The sequence below is a fragment of the Rhynchophorus ferrugineus genome, unplaced genomic scaffold (assembly GCF_030347505.1).
Source record: "Rhynchophorus ferrugineus isolate W39M unplaced genomic scaffold, kcgeb_rfMv2 rfM4, whole genome shotgun sequence".
Classification (NCBI taxonomy): Eukaryota; Metazoa; Arthropoda; class Insecta; order Coleoptera; family Curculionidae; genus Rhynchophorus; species Rhynchophorus ferrugineus.
Window position 1 is genome coordinate 4,706,086 of NW_027472583.1, and position 22,738 is coordinate 4,728,823.

At 31.5% G+C, this 22,738-nt stretch overlaps 2 protein-coding genes and 1 pseudogene across 3 annotated transcripts in view; 2 read left to right on the forward strand and 1 right to left on the reverse strand.

Annotated features, from left to right (window-relative positions):
* The window catches only part of LOC143196607 (neuroendocrine convertase 1), a 55,454-nt gene extending 35,095 nt beyond the window's left edge, over positions 1 to 20,359 (reverse strand). Inside the window, exon 1 of the mRNA XM_076404437.1 lies at positions 20,077 to 20,359. Within this exon, the coding sequence (XP_076260552.1) occupies positions 20,077 to 20,226 (150 nt within the window). The 5' untranslated portion in view covers positions 20,227 to 20,359. The remainder of the gene's footprint in view (positions 1 to 20,076) is intronic.
* On the forward strand, positions 2,415 to 3,899 carry LOC143196127 (RNA-binding protein squid pseudogene; annotated as a pseudogene). The gene has a single exon (XR_013005670.1). The product of XR_013005670.1 is annotated as an RNA-binding protein squid pseudogene (transcript).
* LOC143196126 (odorant receptor Or1) lies at positions 4,905 to 7,605 on the forward strand. The gene is made up of 9 exons (XM_076403744.1): positions 4,905 to 5,042; positions 5,307 to 5,553; positions 5,604 to 5,891; positions 5,945 to 6,158; positions 6,320 to 6,419; positions 6,545 to 6,649; positions 6,713 to 6,868; positions 6,961 to 7,170; positions 7,226 to 7,605. Exons 2-8 carry the CDS (start codon positions 5,370 to 5,372, stop codon positions 7,018 to 7,020), a joined length of 1,107 nt encoding a protein of 368 aa, XP_076259859.1. The 5' UTR covers positions 4,905 to 5,042; positions 5,307 to 5,369; the 3' UTR covers positions 7,021 to 7,170; positions 7,226 to 7,605.
* Positions 20,360 to 22,738: the final 2,379 nt, after the last annotated feature.

The window sequence follows — 22,738 nt, forward strand, 5'->3', positions numbered from 1 at the left end:
ACTAAACATTGTTAATTACTGATCTTAAAGGTTTAATAAGAATAATTAATGGCTGTTAAAAGAGATATATTTAATTTTTTTAAATATCGAAAAATATCGATATATCTTCAAAAAATATCGACCAAATATACGTATAAAAATATAATAATGTTTGAAAAAATATCGATATATCGATATTCGATATATCAATTATATTTATCGATACATTCTAATTAACATCGATTATGACTTGTTAAACTAAAAGGTTACGGTTTTAATCAATTAATATATTTATAACTCTAGAAGAGTTATAAATTAAGAGTTCTTTTTGTAATCCACCAATTTCTTGCACATAATGTTCTAAAATTAGTATTGGCTCCACATCTGCGACATATTGATATACTGAAATACAATATATAAACAAAATTGTTTTGATAGCGACTGATATTGGCATGGCGAGGGGAAAATATATTTTATTAAATTATTTGAAACACACATAGGATATTTGATTATTCAATCGCATTATACATCAACAAGCTTTGTGTGCCAAGAATAATTTCATCTCTTTTCATCATCATCCCATCTCCTTGATGGCTGCACTCACGAAAATAGTAGACCTCATATATTGGCAGGCTTTATATAAATAACATATATGTTGGAATAAATTGTTTGTATATAAAATGTCCTGCTGATGGTTGGAATGATCGAAAAACAATCGTTTTAAATAATCTAAATATGCCGGCTTGGTTGGCGCAGTGGTCAAGGAGACAGGACGGTCCTCCTAATGTTGCGATAGTCGAGGGTTCAAAACCTGCTTGCGCATGGATGTACTGTAATATATATGTGTCAATAAAAATATTAACATATAAGCTAATATCGATTTTTAAAAAATCCATATATCTATGTATTCGATATTTTGAATTCTCTAAATTTAATAATATTCTGTTATTATTAGTGCAACAAATACATTTACAGTGATCACATGATCCACCAATTGATTCCTTATAGATCAAACCATCTGATAGGTATTTTCAACAATTTAGAATATAAATATAACAACAACTTTCTTTAAAACATAAATTCTTCAATTATTCTTTATTAAAATAACTAGCCCTAATAATTATCTTTCTTTGCCATTCTCACTAACTTACAAGTGAAGAAAACTTCTTTTTGTTCGGCAATGAGCATCAATTTTATTGGATTGAAATTAAAATTAATACACATTTAGGCGCCTTATATTAGAATAATTTAGCAACCGCTGTTGTTTTTGTTGACAATCTTTCCGTCTGTCTATATCTGGGAATCATTAAATTTACAAATTAATATTTACATACTTCTGCTCATCAACTTTCTATAAATTATTTAATTGGTTAAAATAAACATACAACTGCAACTAAAGATATCATTTAGTGTCATATTTTCCTGATATATCAATAAACGCGCGTTATAAAGGTAGCATATAACTTAAAATATATTCACCATGCCTGTTTTATAGATGGTGATGAAAATTAATTTTTATTATTTTATTAAGTTTATTATTTATTTCATGTTAGAAATACAAAATGAATCAGAATTATTAAATAATTTTTCGGTAATATCGGATACAAATATCTATTCTAAGATGAATATAATAATGACAGGACAAATCAATTTCTTATAAAAAAACAGTATTTGAATAGGAATAAAGGCAAAGTATAAATTATATTAGTTATATTACTAATTAGTTCGATAATTTTTCAGAAATAACCACCAGATCTTTTTCCGAAAATATTAATATTTATTGACAATTTAAAAATATAAATAATAAAATATTATTTATTCCTTAATCCGTTACTGTTGGAGAGTTGAAAATATTTGCTTGTTTCAAATAACAGATCAAAATAAATTAAATGCTATTATACTCTGTCCGATAATTACCCTTTTAATTTTAATTAATTCTATGTAAGGATCAAAAATATAGGTATAGTCATAAAATAATTTTATTTTATTTAGTAGGCGTTTTAAATTTCATAATACGGTTCTGACTCCTCCTCCATCAGCAAACGTCATTTAGGCCCGTTGCATACATTTACCGGCACAGTTACAGTTTTCTTCTATACTCAGTCGATAACCGAGGAGGTAACATCAGTTATTCGAATGAAATAATTTGGTGGGGGTGCGTGTATCCCTTGTAATTTCACCCTCCACCCCTCATTCGAGTGCTGTACGCAATTTTCGGACCTAACCAGTACGGTATTAAGTCGTCCGTAGACAAAGCTTCACTACGTGTCAGAAATCCCGCGTAAACGCTTGGTGTGTGACTGCGATAGCGAACCCAAGCCGGTTAGCTCTCTTTTGCGCTTGCGGTCGGCCATTTGACAGTGACGCCGGAAGCCTAGCAAACGACGTCCGCGTGTTCGTGTAGTGTTTAAATAAAAAAATAGTGGTAAATAAAAATGGAACAAACACAGAATGGATCCACGGCCGTAAAGCCAGGTTTAGATGAAGATAAGAAGCTTTTTGTAGGTGGTTTGACCTTAGAAACCACTGAAAAGGAGATCCAAGACTACTTTGTAAAATTCGGCCCCGTTCAAAGTGTCACTCTAAAAATGAATCCCCAAACCGGTAAGTCTAAGGGCTTCGCTTTCGTTGTGTTTTCCTCGCCGGAGACTGTCGAGCAGGTCTTGGCTCAAAAAGATCACACCATTAACAATAAACAAGTGGACGCTAAGAAGGCTAAGGCGAAAGCCGGCAAAATCTTTGTCGGCGGTATCACTACCGAGCTCAGCGACGATGATATCAAGAACTATTTTTCTCAATTCGGTAATATAATCCAAGTTGAGATGCCTTTTGACAAGACAAAGAATCAGAGGAAGGGATTTTGCTTTATTACCTTTGAGAACGATGCTATCGTTAAGGAATTATTGAAGAAACCTAAGCAGACTATCAAAGATAAGCAGGTTGATGTTAAAAAAGCCGCTACCCAACCAAACAATATGGTTGGTGGCCGCGGTGGTTGGGGTGGTAGAGGAGGACGAGGTGGCCGTGGTGGCCAAGGTGGATGGGGAGGTGGTTGGAACAACCAAGGAGGTTGGAACGATTACGGTTATGCTGGTTATGACAATGGATATGGTGGCGGATATGACTACTATGGAGGAGGAGGAGGATATGGAGGTGGTTATGGAATGGACTCAGGCTACGGCTCTGGAAACTACAGTGGAGGTAGAGGCGGCAGAGGTGGACGTGGCGGCGGCAGAGGAGGCCAAAGGCATCAACCCTACTAGTTGGTGTGTGTATAGGTTTAAGTTAAAATGTGTGCGAACCTGAATGTGCATTGGGAATGCACGAACTAATGACATGTAAAATACATCTTCCACAACACTTTCTAATTTTAAGACAGGATCTTATACTATACCTTTTTTGTATTGTTTATGTAGTAATCTTAAGTGAATTTAAGAATATTTTTGTAAAGTAAATTGATTAAAAAGCATAATTCTTTTTAAAATGAATGTGAACTTTTTATGTTTTAGTCAGAGGCGTATATAAATTCTTGATAAATGTTCATCAAACTTAGATTAAACACAATTTTTATAAATGCAAAAAGAAATCTCCGGTATTCTCTTTATAATTTATAATTAATAAATAATCTCTCGAAAAACTTTTCAATTCTTTTTTTCTTATTCATACATTCATAAGTCTTACATAGTATTATGTAAAGGATCAAATCTACCTCTTTATATTTAGGAGAAAGATATATTTTAAAGCAAAACCCAATGGTATCTGTCTATATATTGTTAAGTCCCAACAAGACTGACTTTATATGAAAGGTAAATAATACTCTTAAAATAGTTTTTTTTATTATTTATATACGATTTTAATAGTGAATTTTAGTAGCTCAAATTAAGCTACTGTCAGTATTTTTAAATAAAATTGAATAAAACCTAGTACACGTTGTGTTTTATTATCGACAGATATTTTTCAATGTCTTGCCACGTTAGAAAGTTTTATTCAGTTTTTGAAACATAGTCCTAAAGTTTGAGAATACTGAAAATGCATCGAAAAATTTTTTTGTGCTGAATGTTTTTAGGGACCATGTGCTTTTCTACGCAAAAACAACAAAATGGCGGCCTTGGCGTCACTTCGAGGGGTCATTCACACCTTTTCTGCATTTTTTTATCATCAAATCTACAATAGTTTCAAATGTTACTGTTTTGCTTATTATTACTAGTCCATCATTATTCGTTTTTGATAGGAAATTTTACAAATATTATGGTTTATAAGTCGAAGAAACATTTCAAGTCTTCTGAATAAAATAATACAATGGCGCAATATAATCATTATCAAGACAAGGATACTAAAATATATAATGTGTAGGAGGGAGTTTTTTTGGATCTATTTTTATATATTTTTTTTAAATGCAAGCAATATTCGTAAACAAACATATGCGTCATAAGTTATAAAACTGCTACAAATTTAAGAATATACAAGAAACATTACTGCAATGTTATACACTGAAGCCTTTCCTAGACAATATTCTATATCTATTTCCCAAAATAAAATAATTTAATTTCTCTAACCACAAATTGACATAACCAAACTTATCAAATTAGGAAACCGAGATAGAATTGAATTCCCTATGATTTGAACAAAATTATGAGATAGTAGTCATATAGTAGTTAACACTAATAAAATAAATAACATTGCATTGTATTTAGGCAGGTTTTGGAGGTGTATTATCAAACTTTATCAGATATTTCTTTATGTATTTACGGTGATATAAAATTAAAATAAATTCACTCATTCATTACGTAAAAATAAAATAAATTTAGTAGATTTAAATATCACTTCAACTATATTAAGGAATATTGTAAAGTAAAATGATTCTCATTAATAGGTATTTTCATTAAAAATGTTTTTCAGCTACTTTTTAAACGCTTAGTTCTTTTATTTTATCGTTTCGAACTTAGTCGTTTGATTTATATCATTTATATTCACTGAAAAATATTTCTTAAATGTAGACGAAAATTATTTCTATATATTTTTATATAAACCTCCAGAAGTACGGTTAGGTCGTGCTAGTATAGGTAAGATATTAATAGTTATTGTTGTATATATCAAGGTCATTGCCATTTTAATTCTTGGAATAGAGAATCAGAATCGTGAAATATAAGCGATACCGATAAAATTAGAAAATACAGTTGATAATATATTTAATACAACTCTATAGCTATATAGTTTGCATTGTCATGCTTATTAAGTAATGTTGATAAAATGGCGAATGCATTAAAATTACCTGACTGAATAATTTATTTTAGTAGAACTCTCTTATGTTAAATTACTAATTTCAGATTTTGAAGATACTGTATTCAATCTACAATACTTTGCTATATTCTTTGGCTCTAATATTCTTAATGTTGGAGATCATAGCTTTCACCAATTTTTTCGGCGAAAGCCAGATGATTATGAGACAAATCAGTATGATGCTAACGCATTTGCTAGGCCTGCTTAAATTTTTCGTTTTGGCTACTCGACATGAGGCTATAGGTAAAATACAGGACAAATTACAAGACAAGACCTTTCATTATGAACCGTTTGGTAAGATTTTCAATTGATTTAATTTTGTGGCTTATCTGTTTTATTTTCAGACAAATTTCAGCCAGGATTAATGGTACAAGAACAGAAAAAAAACTCGGGCGTTCTATGTACTTTCCTCTTTTGCTTTTACTCATTTGTCGGGATAATCGCCCATATATCAGCTGTAATGTTGGTGAAGAAGAACACCATTAATGAGGTCTTTATTATGAATACTACTTGTGCTTCATTTTTGCCCTATTCATTTTATTTTCCATTTGATGTCAGCACGAAGGATAAATGTTATTACTCGTTGATATTTATGGATGTATGTTTGGTCATATTTGCCTTTTATATTGCAAGTATGTTATACAAAATCGTTAATTAATAATATGCTATTAAATTTTTGTTTCAGCTCTGGATGCTGTGTTTGTATCACTACTTCATTTGTTAAAAACCCAGTTAACTATTCTGACAGATGCTTTAAAAACCATCAGAGGAAGATGTCTAAATAAATTAGGGTTGGAAGGGAATTTTTCTGTTTTATATGATCAGGTTCATCCACGGTTAGAAAAAGAAATGTACCAACATCTGACTCACTCCACTAAACATGTGCAGTCGTTAGTTGAGTAAGTGGCACCTTGGCATCCTGTCGGTGGTATAAATGTTGTATGTTTAATTTTTTCGTAACAATGTTAATGTTACTTTTAGTATCTGATGAGTCATTTGATTTAGTAACGATAATTTATGTTTTTGACCTATATTTACCGATTTTTTTTTTAAACTTTAGGGTTGGCTCAGATATAGAGAACTTGTTCACCTTCGTCACATTGATGCAAACACTATCATCACTTTTCATATTTGCCTCCAGTTTGTATTCAGTTGTTAAGGTAAGGATTATTTTCATCTGGAAAATATTTTTTTTGTTTCATTATATAGAGTTTATATTTCAATAACTAAATAATTAACGTGATCAAAAAGGGTTTCTATAATAAAATAAAAATTTATGTTTTAGGAGCCGATAACTTCACCAAACTTTTTCTCTCAACTCCAGTATTTTATAGCGGTTCTGTGTCAATTTTCTGTTTATTGTTGGTTTGGAAATCAGATAACATTGGCTGTAAGTCATCCAGGTTTTTTTCTATTATTAACAATTACTTATGGTGTACATTTTTGTTTTTAGGCAGCCGAAATTCCATTTGCTTTATATAAAAGTGATTGGTTTGGTTGTAGTCAGAGGTACAAAAAGTCGATGTTAATGACTATGACAAGGATGCGGAAACCGCTGTATATCTCTATCGGGAAATTTAGCCCACTGACATTAACAACACTTTTGGCGGTAAGTTCATTTTTGTTTTTATTTTTAGCTTATTAAGATCTTTATTTGTATTGATATTATTTGATTTTATTATTGATTTTTTTATATTGTAGGTAATTAAAGCATCTTTTTCCTATTTCACCTTATTTCAATCTGTGGGAAGTTCAGATTAAAATATAACAATCTGATGGATAATATAACTGCAAAGTAGATGTTTTAATATCTAGTGGCTTAAAATTTAGTTGTCTCTCATCGGGAGGTTAGAGGACACTATATGCACGGATGGATGTTTTTCTGATGTTTCCAACAGCCAATACATAGTAGTAAGTTTCAGTTATTATTTTGCCGATAAAGGTGAAGTATTATTTAATTTTTTAGGATACTAAAGTACAATGCCCAATTATTCAGGAGTTAAAAAATACTAGATTCACACATTCATTTCACACAGAATTTGTATTTGTGAATTATTTAACTTTCTAAGAAATGAAAGAAGAAATATTTTCTGTTTCATGAATATAAATAGCTGTTCATTAATGGAATTGACGAAAAATTTTTGATTTGACATGTTATAAAACATGTTAAGATGGGATATAATTTGACTAATAGATTACGAACCCTTCTCTTATTTGTGTTCTCAACAATCAGTATTAGTAGTAAGTTTTATTTTTTTATTCTAATTTATGAACTATTAATATCAATATAGTTATCAAGATTTCATCAATTTATGTATATTTTGTGTAGAATAAAGTATAAACCCTATATTCGAATAGCTATTATTAAATACATGATTATTTGGAATTTAATCAACATTAATTGGCACTGTTAGTGAGGAATTTGACTTAAAACATTTGACTATATGAAATAATGTTTGTATTAAATAGATTAGAATATAACATGTCTTTAATGCAATATATATATATATATATATATATATATATATATATATGTCTTCATTCTATTATTTTTTTATGTAAAACCATAACTGTTATATTAATTGTTGTTCTATAACTTTTTTTATGAATTCTTAGTTTTCTATCTCACAGTTTTTAGACATTAATCATTATCAACTTTAAGTCAATAAATGGTGCTGTATATCAGGTGTAATGGTCTCTTTATTAACAACAGTCCAAACAATTGACATGTCTTTAAATAATTGAAAGATATATGGAGGTTTTTATGATTATTAATCTTTGTCATTGTTTTATTAAAATCAGAATATCATTGAATAGTAAAGTATGTAAATTATTATGAAATATCAAAGTGTACTTGAATTATTTTACTGTTAAGAAAGTAATTGTGCTTTTAGGTTGGGTTAAAATTATTCGCAAAAATGTAACTTTAGCAAATGTTTTAGAATAAGAATGAATTCAAGCCATTACTATTTACAATTCAAGTAGCGCTCAGTAAACGTTATTCTGATATCATGACGACAAACTTTTATAACAATGAAGCTCTATTTCCTATGCTACTGTGAAATATTTCATTTTGTCGTATTTAATTCTGTATAAGTGGAATTGTATGCCAAATATCCTAATAAGTTTATGAACAGTTCAATGTCTGAGTCCACAATTATTTTTCCTCTTAGTTTGCTAAATATTAAATTACATCATTTCTAATATACTTAACTCTGAACATTATAAACTTGAGGCTTATCTTTTTTGGTATAAGATTTAATCACGATCTGGTTCTGTGATGCTCTAGTTGAAATGATTTAATTCATATTTATCATGTTTGGTAACTTGAGAATGTTTGTTATGTTGCTGAATTGGTGGTGATTTAACTTTGTTATTGTTCTTTTCAAGATGTTTGTTAGCAGGCTTTCTCATCTTGATCATTCAACTGTCCAAAACAAAGCATTGCTATACTATATCTAATGAAAATGTATGATATCCTTATAGTACCCTTATAGTAACATTTAGAATGTTAAAAAAACTCTTTTAAAGAATGTTAGTGCACCTCAATATACTTTCCATTAAGTTAAATGTGAATAATGACAGAGTAAGTGCATAGACTAAAACTAAAACTTTTATTACCAACTGATTTATTTAAGGGAAGAGTTAAAATGATATTTTTTGAACAGATCGGTTACTGAAGTGATTTTCTACTTGTCATGTATCTTGTAGGTCATGTAGTGGGTAGATTTTTGAACCACTAAGGGTAATAAAGTAAACTACGGTTTTTGGATTTTAATTATTTAAGTTCTGCTATGGTCCCATGGTGCCAATAGTTCTTTAATTTAATTCATTAATAAAATGCTGGTTATATAAAAAGGTAAGCCACTTCCTATGTTCTTAATTCATTCCAGTTATTAACTTGGGATCTGGAAACACTTCTGACTCATACTCTCAATCGCAATTTCAACAATCCAAAAACAATAAATTAAGTGAGTGAAAACACGCCAACCTACAACGTTTTTATCGGAATAATTACGTAAATATATAACCTGAAGTGGATATATAACCAGCAACAAAAGATCGTGAGCTATCAATAAAAACCTGCCAATAAATAATTTATTGAATTCATTAGCGATAAGTTGCGCAAACAGGGGAGACATATGGTACTAAATTAGTGTTCTGGCATAGCGTTTCTTTTAATGAACCAGAATCAGCGTCCGTGGATGTCAATAAAGGAGCACGGCCGGGTTGGAGGCTGCTAAGGAGACAAAGATAAAAGACTAATCTATATTATAATTCAGCGATAAGGCACTTGCATTTTAATTACTAGGTGATATGAATACTCGATGGTACGCTGCCAATTTATCGCTTGTAATGTAAAGGTGTTTTATTAACCCACCCGCAATTTTTCTAACGTCAGTTTTACGAGGACTAATAATGAGCAGAGAGCTGCTTTGAAGGAAGTTATTTCTGTGGAATACTAAGTTTATATTAGGTATAGAATTAATTTTTACAGATTTTGCAAGTTTAATTTATATATAAAATAGAAAACTTGTCAAGACTATAAACTACTGGCATCTGGAAGTAGTGGTATGAAGATCTTCGGTGAATACATGAGCAATTTGCAAAAGCGTAAAGTGCTCGTAAAGGGCTTATAGATATCTGTCTGAGAGGTCTGATAGAGACTAGGAAAGAATTTAATAATTACTATATTGATTTGAAAAAATCAATCTGGTTTTTAAAACAATATAAATTATTATAAATCTTATCTAACTAGTGTTTGTTTTTTTAACACAAAATAACTGTGTCTTGTGATATGATGTGATGAGTGATTTGTTTATATATAATAAGGATTTTCTTTATATTAGAATAGGATTTATCATGAGGCTGTTTTCTTTTTTTGATTACTTTAGATTTTCGTCAGAACGAATAAATTGAATTGACTTAAGTAAACGGAATCAATTTACTTGACGTTTTATTGGCAATCGTTTTTCAATTGCTCGAACATTTATTGTGAAATATTTTCTAACAGAGTGCATTATATCCTGATAGCGGAGGTATTCTTATGATATTGGTATTAGTAGAACAGACAGTTTAGACTACATGGAAATGAATAAGGTAGTTTTTATGATTGGCTAGTTGAACGCAGGTGCACTTAAATAAAATGAATAACATTTCAAGAGTAGTCTCAGAGAGTCTCCAACTACATAACTTGGATAGGTGGATGATATTTCTTTATTTGACTGGATTACTGACAAGAAATAAAACGATTATACTTTTTCGCGACGAGTAGGATGAAAAATGTATCGAATCATTTTTTTAAATTGATTGTCTCATGAAGTTATGAATGAGTCTTAAAGTCTTGGTCTACACATATATAATAAGTTTGAATTGCTAGTTCAGTATATTTGTCAATATTTTATATACACTTACTGTATTCTTTGTATTACTTTACTTATTGTAAACGTTAATCTACTAATAATTAGTGAAATATCAGAACATGATAATAGTGAGCTACAATGTACTATAAAACATTGCATTAGATCTCAAAAAGCTATGCTGATAGGCTACCAATTATACAAATAAAATTATAATCTAATGCAAACATTAATAACAATAAATAATCTAGTACAATGGCTGTCTTTTATATAAGCTTGGGGAAAAGTAATTTCGTTTTACTTCAAATATTTGTATCGTTAATACGTCGTCATTCAAGTTCGACTATGTCAATTGCAGAATTTATATTGATAGTTCAAAGTATAACCATCAGATGTCTATAAATATTAATATAGTCTTTCCAATAACAGAAAACTATGTATAGCCTATTCAAAGTTTATTTCGAAATTTGTGACGTCAAAACGTCGCAATGCTGCCGCACCAACTCTGAGTTTTAGTTCAGTTTGTCTTTGATATACAACAAAATTTTAATCTGAATAAAATAATTGAACAAAATTATTATCAAATATAAATTATTTTAACATTATAGTACATCTAAAAACTACAGTTAATTATACAGCCACAATAGTTTGTAGGTTAGAGTTCTAATCTCTTATCACTATTACTTTCAAGAATTTTGCATACGTCTGACAACTGGACGACTGATAGGCTCATTCGTTTACATGTTCGAACTAAACAGACAGCTTGATGACGCATATACAAATAAACTTTGAATAGACTATAAATGTAATTTTCTAAAAACAAAATTCGTTTTAAACTCGTTTCGAATTTTTCCTTCTTATTTTACGAAAGTTAAAAAGAGACAGAATGCTGTCTGATGCGTCGGACATGTAATCGAATCTGTCAATAAAATTCAAAATTCATTTTTGTTGACACTGCTCAACAATGTTGTGAAACGTCTACATAATTGTTCAAACGTTAGTGATAATAATTAGAGGTTTTAAATTGGTAAATGTTCTAAACTATAATTCTAAGTTAATGCGGCATCATTGTGATGTGCTCACCTCCTATACATTGCTGACGTTCATTGGTTGTTTTACTGGATAGACCATAGTTAGTTGCAGAATTTATATTGATAATTCATTATATGACCGTCAGATATCTCTATAAATATTAATAGTTTAAAATGCATAGAATATGTTCGAGATCCTTACAGATAATTTCACTCGACTTTAGTCTCGTCTAACAGGTATATTGAAAAGTCCCCGGCCTACCATAATAAAACACATTTTTTTGGCATAATTATTTTTTTTTATTCAACATAATTCCCTCCAAGGGTGATACACTGATTATAGTGACTCGCCAAATTTTCGATACCATTTTTGCAGTACGATTTGTCCTTTGTTTCAAAATAGGCCTGAGTTTCGGCGATCACCTTTTCATTCGACGAGAATTTCTTCCCTGCGAGCATTCTTTTGAGACCTTAGAATAGGAAATAGTATTTTCGATTTCAATTTACGGTTATTCAAAATCATTTTGTGGATTCTTGTAATGTTTTTGTCGTAACAACCTCTTTTGGGTGTCCACTGCGTTTACCGTCTTCGGTGCTCGTTTAACCACGTCTAAACTTGGCATAACAATCCTTGATGGTTGATTTTCTTGGGGCAGTGTCTAGAAACTCGGCATCAACCCAAGTTTCTGCTTTAACTGTATTTTTTCCCTTCAAAAACCAATATTTTATCAACACGCGAAATTCCTTTTTATCAATTTTTTCACAATAACGAAAGTTGCTTCACTTAAAATGCTATAGTTCACAAACTAATGATCCAACAGCTGTCAAATTTATACAGGCATCTTTTGAGGGTTAGGGCTAACTAAAAACATATGGATTTAATTCTAGTAGTGCCATCTATGTGTCAGACTGGGGACTTTTCAATTGACTTGTTAGTTATTTCTATCTAAAAATAATTTCAAACAATAATTAGTGAAATAATATGTGTTTTGTTATTTAAATGGTTAAACTTTGATTAAGGACCCTTTATTTTCGGTGATTTTTATTAGTTGATATATCTGTAACTTGATTATTGTTCTACTAAAGTTATTATGATATAGAGCCAAGTTTTAATATACTGAAATGCCTTGTTTCGATCTCATTGTTTTAAATTTAACCTTAAATATAAAAAAAATTGTTTGGCTCCGAAAAAATCCCAATTAAATTTTGTTTAGGTATCGAATTACACTTGCACGAAATTAAGAGAATAACTCAGGGAAAGTCGAATGAAATTTGTTTACATTTACATTCATTATAAAAGTTCTGGGGCCAAAAAAAAAACGCCCGAAAAGAAGAGAACATTCTGTCAAGTTTTAAATATTCAATTACTAATTAAATTCTGGTTGATCTTTAAGCATTTTTTTACAATATTAGTGTCGGGGTTATAGCGAAATATTGATATTCGATATAATCGAATAAATCTTATCGACAGTTGTTAAATAATTAAAGTCTGTTCAGTGAAATAGTGAACTCACGTCATCTAAATTTGGGAAGTCAAAATGTCGTAATGTTGCGGTATCAAATTTATGTTTTACTTAATTTTGGCTTAACAAAATGCTAAATAAAAATAAATGAAACAAAAATAATGTTAGAGACGCAACTTTTTTTAGTTTCTTAGTTCCCTTTTCTTAGTCTGACTACATAGTGACTTCCGTATTTTCAATTAGAATTCTACTGTTTACAAGAGGCAAAGTTTCATCATTTTGTTTCAGAATATATGGCTCCCTTTTTCTATTGACCACTTAAACCTAAGCTATTTTGATTCATTGTCTGTAATTATATATTACTGGTTCTTTTTATAAAATTAATAATATAAATAGATAAATATGATTTAAAATTTTCATGCTGTCTTTATTTATTTATAGAACATGAATTTATCATAAGTCTTAAGTGGTACGAGTTACAAAAAATCCATTTACATCCAAAACAACAAACATTTAATGTTATAGAACAAAAAAGAATGTCACACAGTGTAATAGTCGAACGGCGCAAGGTCCGGACAATACGGTGGATGCCTCAAAACTTATCTCTGGTGTATGGTCTTGTTTTGTCATGATAGAAAACGATGAAAAAAACAGTAGTTGTGGACAGTAGATGGTCGAATGAATGTTTAGGCTAGGATCGAGCAGCTTGTAGCCTACTTTCTCAGTATTAAAATCTCAGTACAACTATTAAATTTGTTGATTCTCTCCGATATCTTAAATCACGTAGGAGATACGAGGTGCACTCAAGAAAAGGTACTAACGGGAGGGTACAAGGAAATTTGATATACGATATGACTATATCTATATCTAAATTATATATGACAATAAACTGACTCAATCAAACTAATATACTAATGAAAAATAATACCCACAATATTATTCCAATCATCTTCCGTTTTCGAATCAATTCGTTTGTTTTCATTTAGTTTTTCGCTGTTAATTCATATGGAATCCAAGTATCCAGCTTCTTTTATCCAATCTTAAGTAAATGGTTCGAAACTGTCTAATGGTTGATGTTTAGTTTCGTAAGTATATCGCGAGATGAAATATGTTGATATATATCGTAACGTTTATGAATTTGATCAACGAGTCTTAGGAAAATCCGAAAGTACTTCCTTCCCAACTAAATATCGGAAGTTACCTTTTCGATATAATTTATTTTAAAACGATTATTAATCGCTGAACTCCGGTGACGTTCAAACGATTTCCTGCCAGTAAGTTTTATTTAAACCCGACTTAATTGTTTACTTCGCGAAGCATTCAAAGACGTAATTTCAAAAACATTGGATAAGAAAGATCCTGCGGCGGTAGTCTACAATCTTATTATTACACAAAAATAGGACGGGATAAAGATTCGGGGAAAATGTTTCGCAGGAACAAAGGGAACTATGTTGGTGCACTAATAAACGTTGTTTTGTAAGATTTCCGTATTATTTCTTGAAGTCTATTCAAAGTTTTTTTTATATACGTTATCAAGATGTTTAATGTATTGCCTGCCGCAATTTATAAATTAGTTTCAGAATCAGACAATATTTTCTTTCTCATTTTATTCTAGTTAAAAAGAGACACAACGATGTCTCATTAGTTCGAACACGTAAACGAATGAGCTGGTCAAAGTCGTCCGGTTGTCAAACGTATGCAACATTCTTGAAAGCAATAGAGATAAGAGGTTATAACTCTAACATATAAACTATTGTGGCTATATAATTAACTGTAGTTTTTAGAAGTACTATAATGTTAAAATAAATTATATAAATTTTTGTTCAATTACTTTATCTAGATTAGAATTTTGTTGTATGTCAAAGCCAAACTGAACTGAAACTCTAGAACTCTCTTCCTGGAACGTTTTGACATCTTAAATTTATATGACGTATGTACAAAATGACTGAATATACTATATATGTTGTTTTCTATTGTACCTATATGTAGTGAATTTAGTATGTCACATAACTATATTCTACTTATTTAACATCATAGCTGAAAGCTACAAGTGACAGACAAAATAACATGAACACCGTGCAATATACTACATCTTGATGCATGTTGGGAATACTGCTTTCGAGTAAGTAATATGATAGTAAAGAATATGGTATAGGCCGATGAATAATGGTTTACATTGTCTCCTATAAACGGCCAGGTTTGTGTAAGGTGAAGCTCTAAAGAAGCCTATGATCAGGACTGCTTGCTTCCTCAAGTTAAGCATTGGGGAAGTTCCTTGATTTGGGCGGCAACATCGTAGTATTCAGCCGGTCATCTCATTCACATCACTGGCTGGATTACTGTGAATTAATATCTCGACATCCTCAATGATGCTATATTCCAAGATGGTCCCAGAATAAAGTATTGCGAGTCATCGTCGATGCTCCATATTACGTCTCCAACAAACTAATTCAGCGCGATATCCCCTTGGATATCTTCAACCTTCAACCCATAACGAGTGTGATTCAAAATGTTAGTGCAAAATACTTTGAAAGATTGTTGGTGCTTTCGAATACACTCGCCAAACAGTTAAATGTGCGCGATGACATTTCACTGTAGGCTCAAATGCGTATTACCATACGAGCTGATTAATATACACACAGAGTGAGATATAGTAGTCTCTAGAATAAGTTAGAATAGTCTTAGGAATATGAAATAGATTATCGAAATAACTATCCGAGCGATCATTTCAGATCTTTTTTTTTTAATTTTTTTCGCGGCCCTTCAGATAGAAATTACGGATGATTGACAGTGATGAAGGGTTCAGGGATTCTTCAGGGGGGTGGGATTTTCTGGAGTCTGTAAGGACTAGCCTTTCTTTAAAAGATTCTATTGCAATGTAGGATAAAACTTTGAGTATTTCAAAGAGTTCTGCGGTCAGTATTGAATCTTGTTCAGGGAGCTTGAAACGGAATACCCGATTGTCCACCACAAATACACTGCCAGTTTAGAGCTATTGGTTTATATGTGTTTGCGGTCAGGATAAGAGTAAAGAAGCTCTCAGAACTTGGACCTAATAAGTGGGAAAATTGGACTTGTTCATGCAATAAGCCAACTACAGCCTTGACAAGAAGATCAGCATTTACATGAGAGATACGAGAGGAGTAGTTAGGGATAAACGGTCCAGGACAGCTGGATTACTCCAAGTGGAGGTCAGATTAAAGGAAGATGGCAGAGCAAGCGATTTCACAGCAAACTCCAGTGAAAGAAAGTCCTTACCATAAGAAAGAGGTAGGGTGGATGTAAGACTCCACAAGCCAATTACAGGGAATGATCAGAAGGCACCCAGCGATATTCTAAATGCAGTATTTTGAACAGCATCAAGGGATTTGAGGTAGGTTGAAGTAGCAGCGGCGAACAGGAGGGAGCCATAATCTAGCTTGGGAAGGATTATAGAGGAATATATTTTAAGCATGGTTACTTGGTCTATCCCTGTGTACAGGCTAGATAGCGAACGCAGCATTTGCATGTCTCTAGAACAGCGAGTTTTAAGATCGTTGATGTGATGCTTCCAGGACAATCGACTCTCGAAAATGACTCCTTACTCAATTAACATTATAAGATCAATATTTGGCATTAGAGTCTTATAAAGAGAGAGAAAGAATGGGCGCAGGTATAGTTACGTCTCCGACAGAAGTGGATTATAAGAAGAGATAAGGAAACTGGCGGAGGAGGATCAAGGAGAAAGGCGGTTAAGTGCTCTTTGAGGAAGCCAAATTGTGGTTCAACATAATATTAATAAATAAATATTTTGTGTATGTTAGGTGTTCATAATATTGTATCCATTACCTGTATATATTGGGAAAAAGTAATTTCAATTTTTCCTAATAGGGTGATTGACAGTCGTCTATCTCCAGTACACTTATTCAATGGAGCCATACTTTAGCGATTTTGAAATGTAACAGTTTATAGAATATTCTAAATATCAAGGTAGCGTTATTGAGTCATTGAGTCAAAGGATAATTTTCATAAAATGTTTCTTTTTTTCTTGAAAATTATGTGGTATTACTAGTGTTATAATTAGTTTGTTGGTTATGGTTCTAGAAGGCTCTATGTCAAATACTACACCCTGCTGATTCTATCATATATAGTCCTTAGCCTATGTAAGACTTCATGTCTAGTTGTCCAGGATAAAACCATGGAATTTTGCGTTTGGGATTTTGAATCAATTTATGTAGTAACCGCTTTCTGTCCGTTTGTTTTATAATCTATTAAGCTGTCTCAAAGGTCTCTGATAATTGGAGCTGGGTTTTCATTCCATATGTATAACATTTGGAAATATGAGTATAATATAATAATATTATATTGTATTTGGAAGGCTTGACAGCAGATTATTTCAAATCATACAAAAATAATAAATGTTGAAATGCGTTTGAGCGTACCAGGATTATCGTCTGGATTCACTGAATGAATCAATTATACTAAAAGGGAAACTGTTATTGTATATAGAGAAATGAGAAACGCTGTATCGCTGATCAAAATATATGCAAATATCTAATAATTTGTTCTGAAAACCATGAAAAACTGGAAATATTTTGTTTCTTAGCCCATTGTGTACGTTTATTGTTATTATTATTGTATATTTAAAGATAAAATTTTGTTAGTGGGAAATATTTTTGTACTAAATTTAATATTGATTATGATACATAGTTGGATTAATTAAAATGTTATTATCCTGCCTTATAATTTTGCTATTTATTTTGAGAATGTAGGATTTTCGCTAAATCTACCTAATTATACCTATAGTATATTGTAAATTCAGGCACCAGTTTTCATTAATGAATAGAGCAATTTGCTGTTAATTAGTTGAAATTATTTCGCGACAGTGTATGTAAATATAAAAATGACTTTAATTACAGTTTACTTTTTTTCTTAACATTGAATTTCTGGGATAAACTTGTTCTGCAACTTAAATATTTTATAGTAAACTTCTGTGTCTCTTAAATTACTTCTGTGCACGTATTTAATTAATGCTAATCATTATACTAAAACAACTGGATGAGTGTTGTCAGAAAAATAAGTTAAAACTTCAAAATCAACTTAGTTAAACTTAGGTAAGAGTATATATATATATATATATATATATATATATATATATATATATATATATATATATATATATATATATATATATGTATATATGGTCGTTTGCAATGGATACTCTTACCAAAGTTTAACTAAAAATGCTTAAATGGTCCCAAAGTATTTGCTTCGACTTATGGATGTTTAAGTTTGTTAGTACGAGTTCTACGGTGGATGATGCTGAAATAAATGAAGCTATCTTTATGCTGATGAAGGATCATGAAGGATCATGCTACCACCTTGGTAACAAAATGCGTTGGTTGCCAGAAAGCATCACAACAGATGAGAGGCAAAAAATTAAAATTTTGTAGTTAATGCCTTAGAGGCAAATTATAAAAATCATGAAATAATGTCATGACCATAGGCATGATCCGCTTATTTTGCTGCTACCTGCTATATTAATTTTATTTGAGAAACTGTTGTTAAAGTGTTTTAAATCATTTATAAAAATACATTTCTAGTTTGGATTTCGAAATCACAGAGTAACAGCGATTGTTGAAAAGGCATTCGAAGAAAATAAATACTACCCTGAAATACTTGATAAAAAATATAGCCTCCCATAAAGGAGCATTCTCAACGTTTAAACCTATTTCGGTTGGAGTTCTCCAAGGTAGTGTCTTGGGACTACTCCTGTATTTGCTCTGCACATTTCAACAAGATCTACAAATGCACTGGAGACAAGTTTGCGATCATCAAGGCCTGCAGAAGGATTGTTTTTTTAGCAGGTTTTATTCGTTCTGCAACAAGAAACTTGTTGCTTGGTTGTAAATTTAAACGTCTAGTTTTTATGGGCAGAAATTGTTTTTTTACCGATTAATAGACTGAGCCGGATATTGTAGTCAATTTACAAAACTTAGTATCTGACTGTATTTTGTATTTTAAACGAAAATAACATATGAGCTAAAGAGTCGCGGGCCTAACACATAGATGAGGCTAGTTTTATTGCATTCACGGTTATATAGCTTTTTCAATTCGTACTAGCCTTCAAAGAAAGCTGTTAAAATTTCATGATATTCTACTCATAAGTTTGTGAGTTATTGTGCTAAGAGTGACATTACTTTTGCACTGTTTCTTGATGGAAAAAAGTACTCTTCAAGAGAAGAAATGGCTTGAAAACTGTTATAAAGACTCCACTCCATCAGAAATAACAATAAAACGTTGGTTTGCTAACTTCAAAGGTGATCGTAGAGAAACCGATGATGTAGAACGGTGTGGACGTTCAAACGAGTTGGTAGCACCAGGAAACATAAAAAAATCCACAATATCGTTTTGAATAATGGAAAAGTGAAGTTGCGTGAGTTAGCTAACATCGTAAAGGTATCAAAAGAACGCGAACATGCAAAGTGGGTGACGCATTTGCTAACGGTTGACCAAAAAAAAGAAAGTGTTGCGTTTGGTGAAACATGGATCCATCACCTCACTCCGAAATCCAAACCATAGTCATCTGAGCGGACAGCAACTGGTGATAGGCCTATTTTCAGATAAAAGATAAATCGTTCTAGAAAATTGGTATTGAAATGTTAGAGCGGCGCTGGAATAATTGTGTGGCTCTTGATGGAGATTATGTTGATTAATAAAGCCAATTTTTAACAAAGAAATCACGTTTTCTCTGTCACGGTCGGAACCATCGGAAATAATGCATTTACATATTATTTCAAATACATGGCTTACATTGTTTTGTATTTTAAATATATATATGGCAGTATTTTGGAATGTTTGTTTTAATTCAAGTAAATCATGTGTTTTGTCCGGCTTTGGATACTGCAATGTAAATAATTCCTTGTTGTTAAATTCTTTCTACTGTAATGATGAAGGAAGGAAAACAATCGGTTAAAAACTTACCGGTCCTTTAAAAATATGTCCCGTTTCGATGGCCAACAGTTCAGCAACAAGTGGCCCACCGTCGACCCTCACCACCAACTCTTTCCCGGCCGAATTCCGAATCATCAGCTCGATCAGGAACGAGATCACTACCGCGATATTTTTTCCCATTTTTTTTTCGCCGTCGTCCTTATCGGATGGACGTGGCCGAGTTCTTGTCGGTCTCGCGCGGTCTATTTCACAACTGGAAGCTTCCCGAGCCGTCTCTTCTGGTTGACGACGGATGCTCGAGGACCTATCGAAAACAAATAACGACAAAAAGCATCCGCGAGGTTCGGCGCGAGTTTCCCATGTCTCACGGATTACCGGATTCGATTGGATGATGGAAATTACATCGTACGCTAAACTATCTGATAAAGCTACCGGTTTTCGATGATGTCTTTGTTCTTATTGAGTCATTTTCGGCAAACTCTATTGGTTTGGTTCTGTTGTTTTGTTGAGGAGTACTGAAGAAACATATTTTTATCTTCTTAATTTACTAAATCAATCAATCAATCATCAATCTTAATTTACTAAATGTACTTGAACTCGTATGTACAAGGTATTATTTAAAACAATAGTTATTACATTGTTACTAGTCGTTGCCCACTGATCTACAATTTGTTTTTTTATATAACTTTTTTTTATTACTCTTTGTACTTCCACAATCTGCCCAGGCAATAATTATTTGTTATGTTTATATTATATATACATGGCATGTAAAAATCACTTCATTAGGTGATATCCTCTAATAGAACTTTAATTAGTTAGTCTTATTCTAAAGACTATATTTATTAAATAATCAGAATGGATGGTCTTAATGTAATTATTAAAAATAAAATAAAATAGATGCGAAAGTTGACTTCCATTTTCTGTTCGCAGAGCTGTTGATTTTTCAATTAAAGTATAATAACAGCTCGAACTACAACTATATACAGGGTATTCCAAAATTGACGAAATATTTTATATATTAATATATCAATATATTATCAATTATATAGAAAATGTTGTATTTTGTATAGATTTGTAAAGAATATCACTTCATTAAGTAAGTATTACTAGATATATGCGAAGTTTTTCTGATTTCTAGATATTTCATGATCATACCGTTATTTTTTTTAAAAATAGGGATAAATTAACTCAAAATTTCATGACCTAATTTCTTATTTAAAATGGTTTCCAGTTATACTTTCCATATAGTCATTAGCTACTCATACTAAAGAATAAGTCAGCGTCATATTAGATTAACTGTATGATTAATTGTTACATTAATAAACGTAATCAGTAATAGTATAAATAATACAACTTAATTTACTAAATGTACTTGGATTCGTATGTACAAGGTATTATTTAAAACAATGGTTATTACATTGTTACTAGTCGTTGCCCACTGATCTACAATTTGTTTTTTATTATAACTTTTTTTTATTACTCTTTGTACTTCCACAATCTGCCCAGGCAATAATTAGTTGTTATGTTTATATTATATATACATGGCATGTAAAAATCACTTCATTAGGTGATATCCTCTAATAGTACTTTAATTAGTTAGTCTTATTCTAAAGACTATATTTATTAAATAATCAGAATGGATGGTCTTAGACGTTATAGTCTACGCAATTCACTATCACTTCGCACATTTTTATATGGATTATTGAGTACATTGGGATGTACTGACACTTTTTGGAAGTACTTCACACAAGTACGTTGAATTTTACTCGTTATTGATTCTAGAGTAATATGACGTTTTATCACTTCATTTGAAACATAGTACGGAGCATTGACAATGGCACGCAACACTTTATTTTGGAACCGTTGTATGATCGATATATTAGACTTGCTAGCTTGGATTCCATATGACTAAATAGGCTTGAGTATAGACTTATAAAATAATATTTTGTTATCTAATGATAACTTGGATTTGCGCCCGATAAATCAATACATTTGGTAGAGTTTAAGTCCAAGTAATTTCCGTTACTAGTCTGTGCTTCTTCCAAGTTGGGCGTCGATCTAGCTGCGTACCAAGATATTTAGCATCCTCTGCTTGCGGGAGTTGGCAATTATTGATATAGACTGGCGGACATGTTTTTCTACGGAACGTAAATAGAGCGTTATAGGATATTGTTTCGTTAGCTTATATACTTCATCTTTTCAAACACATTTGTATTTGATTTAGGTGTGTATGTGTCGTCTGCGTATGTTGCCACAGTGGTTATTTTTGTTGTAGGTAGATGTTACAGAAGATACTGTGTACAGTACAGAAGGTCTGTGTACTGGGCCCAGTACATCAGACCTTACGAAACTCCTGAATATATTGCGTGTCCTTCCTTTAATTTATCAAAGGTCTGAGATATGTCTAGGACTGCAACTTAATAATATATTTTGACCTTTAAGTCCATATTTATATATCCTAAAGTCTCCTTTTTATCAATGAGGGTTTATCTTGACTGGTCCTACTGTCTACAGGACTAATGTGAGTTACGAACCACGGTTGTCAACATTAAACCTACCGACTGACCATTCACTTAGAGATCACCTCAGAAGGCATCCGGTCTTACCTAGCCTGGTTACTAGTCTGAGTGGGATTGTTATTTTTTGACGCATTTTCCACTGTTGCTTTTAAAGACATTTACAATTACAATTA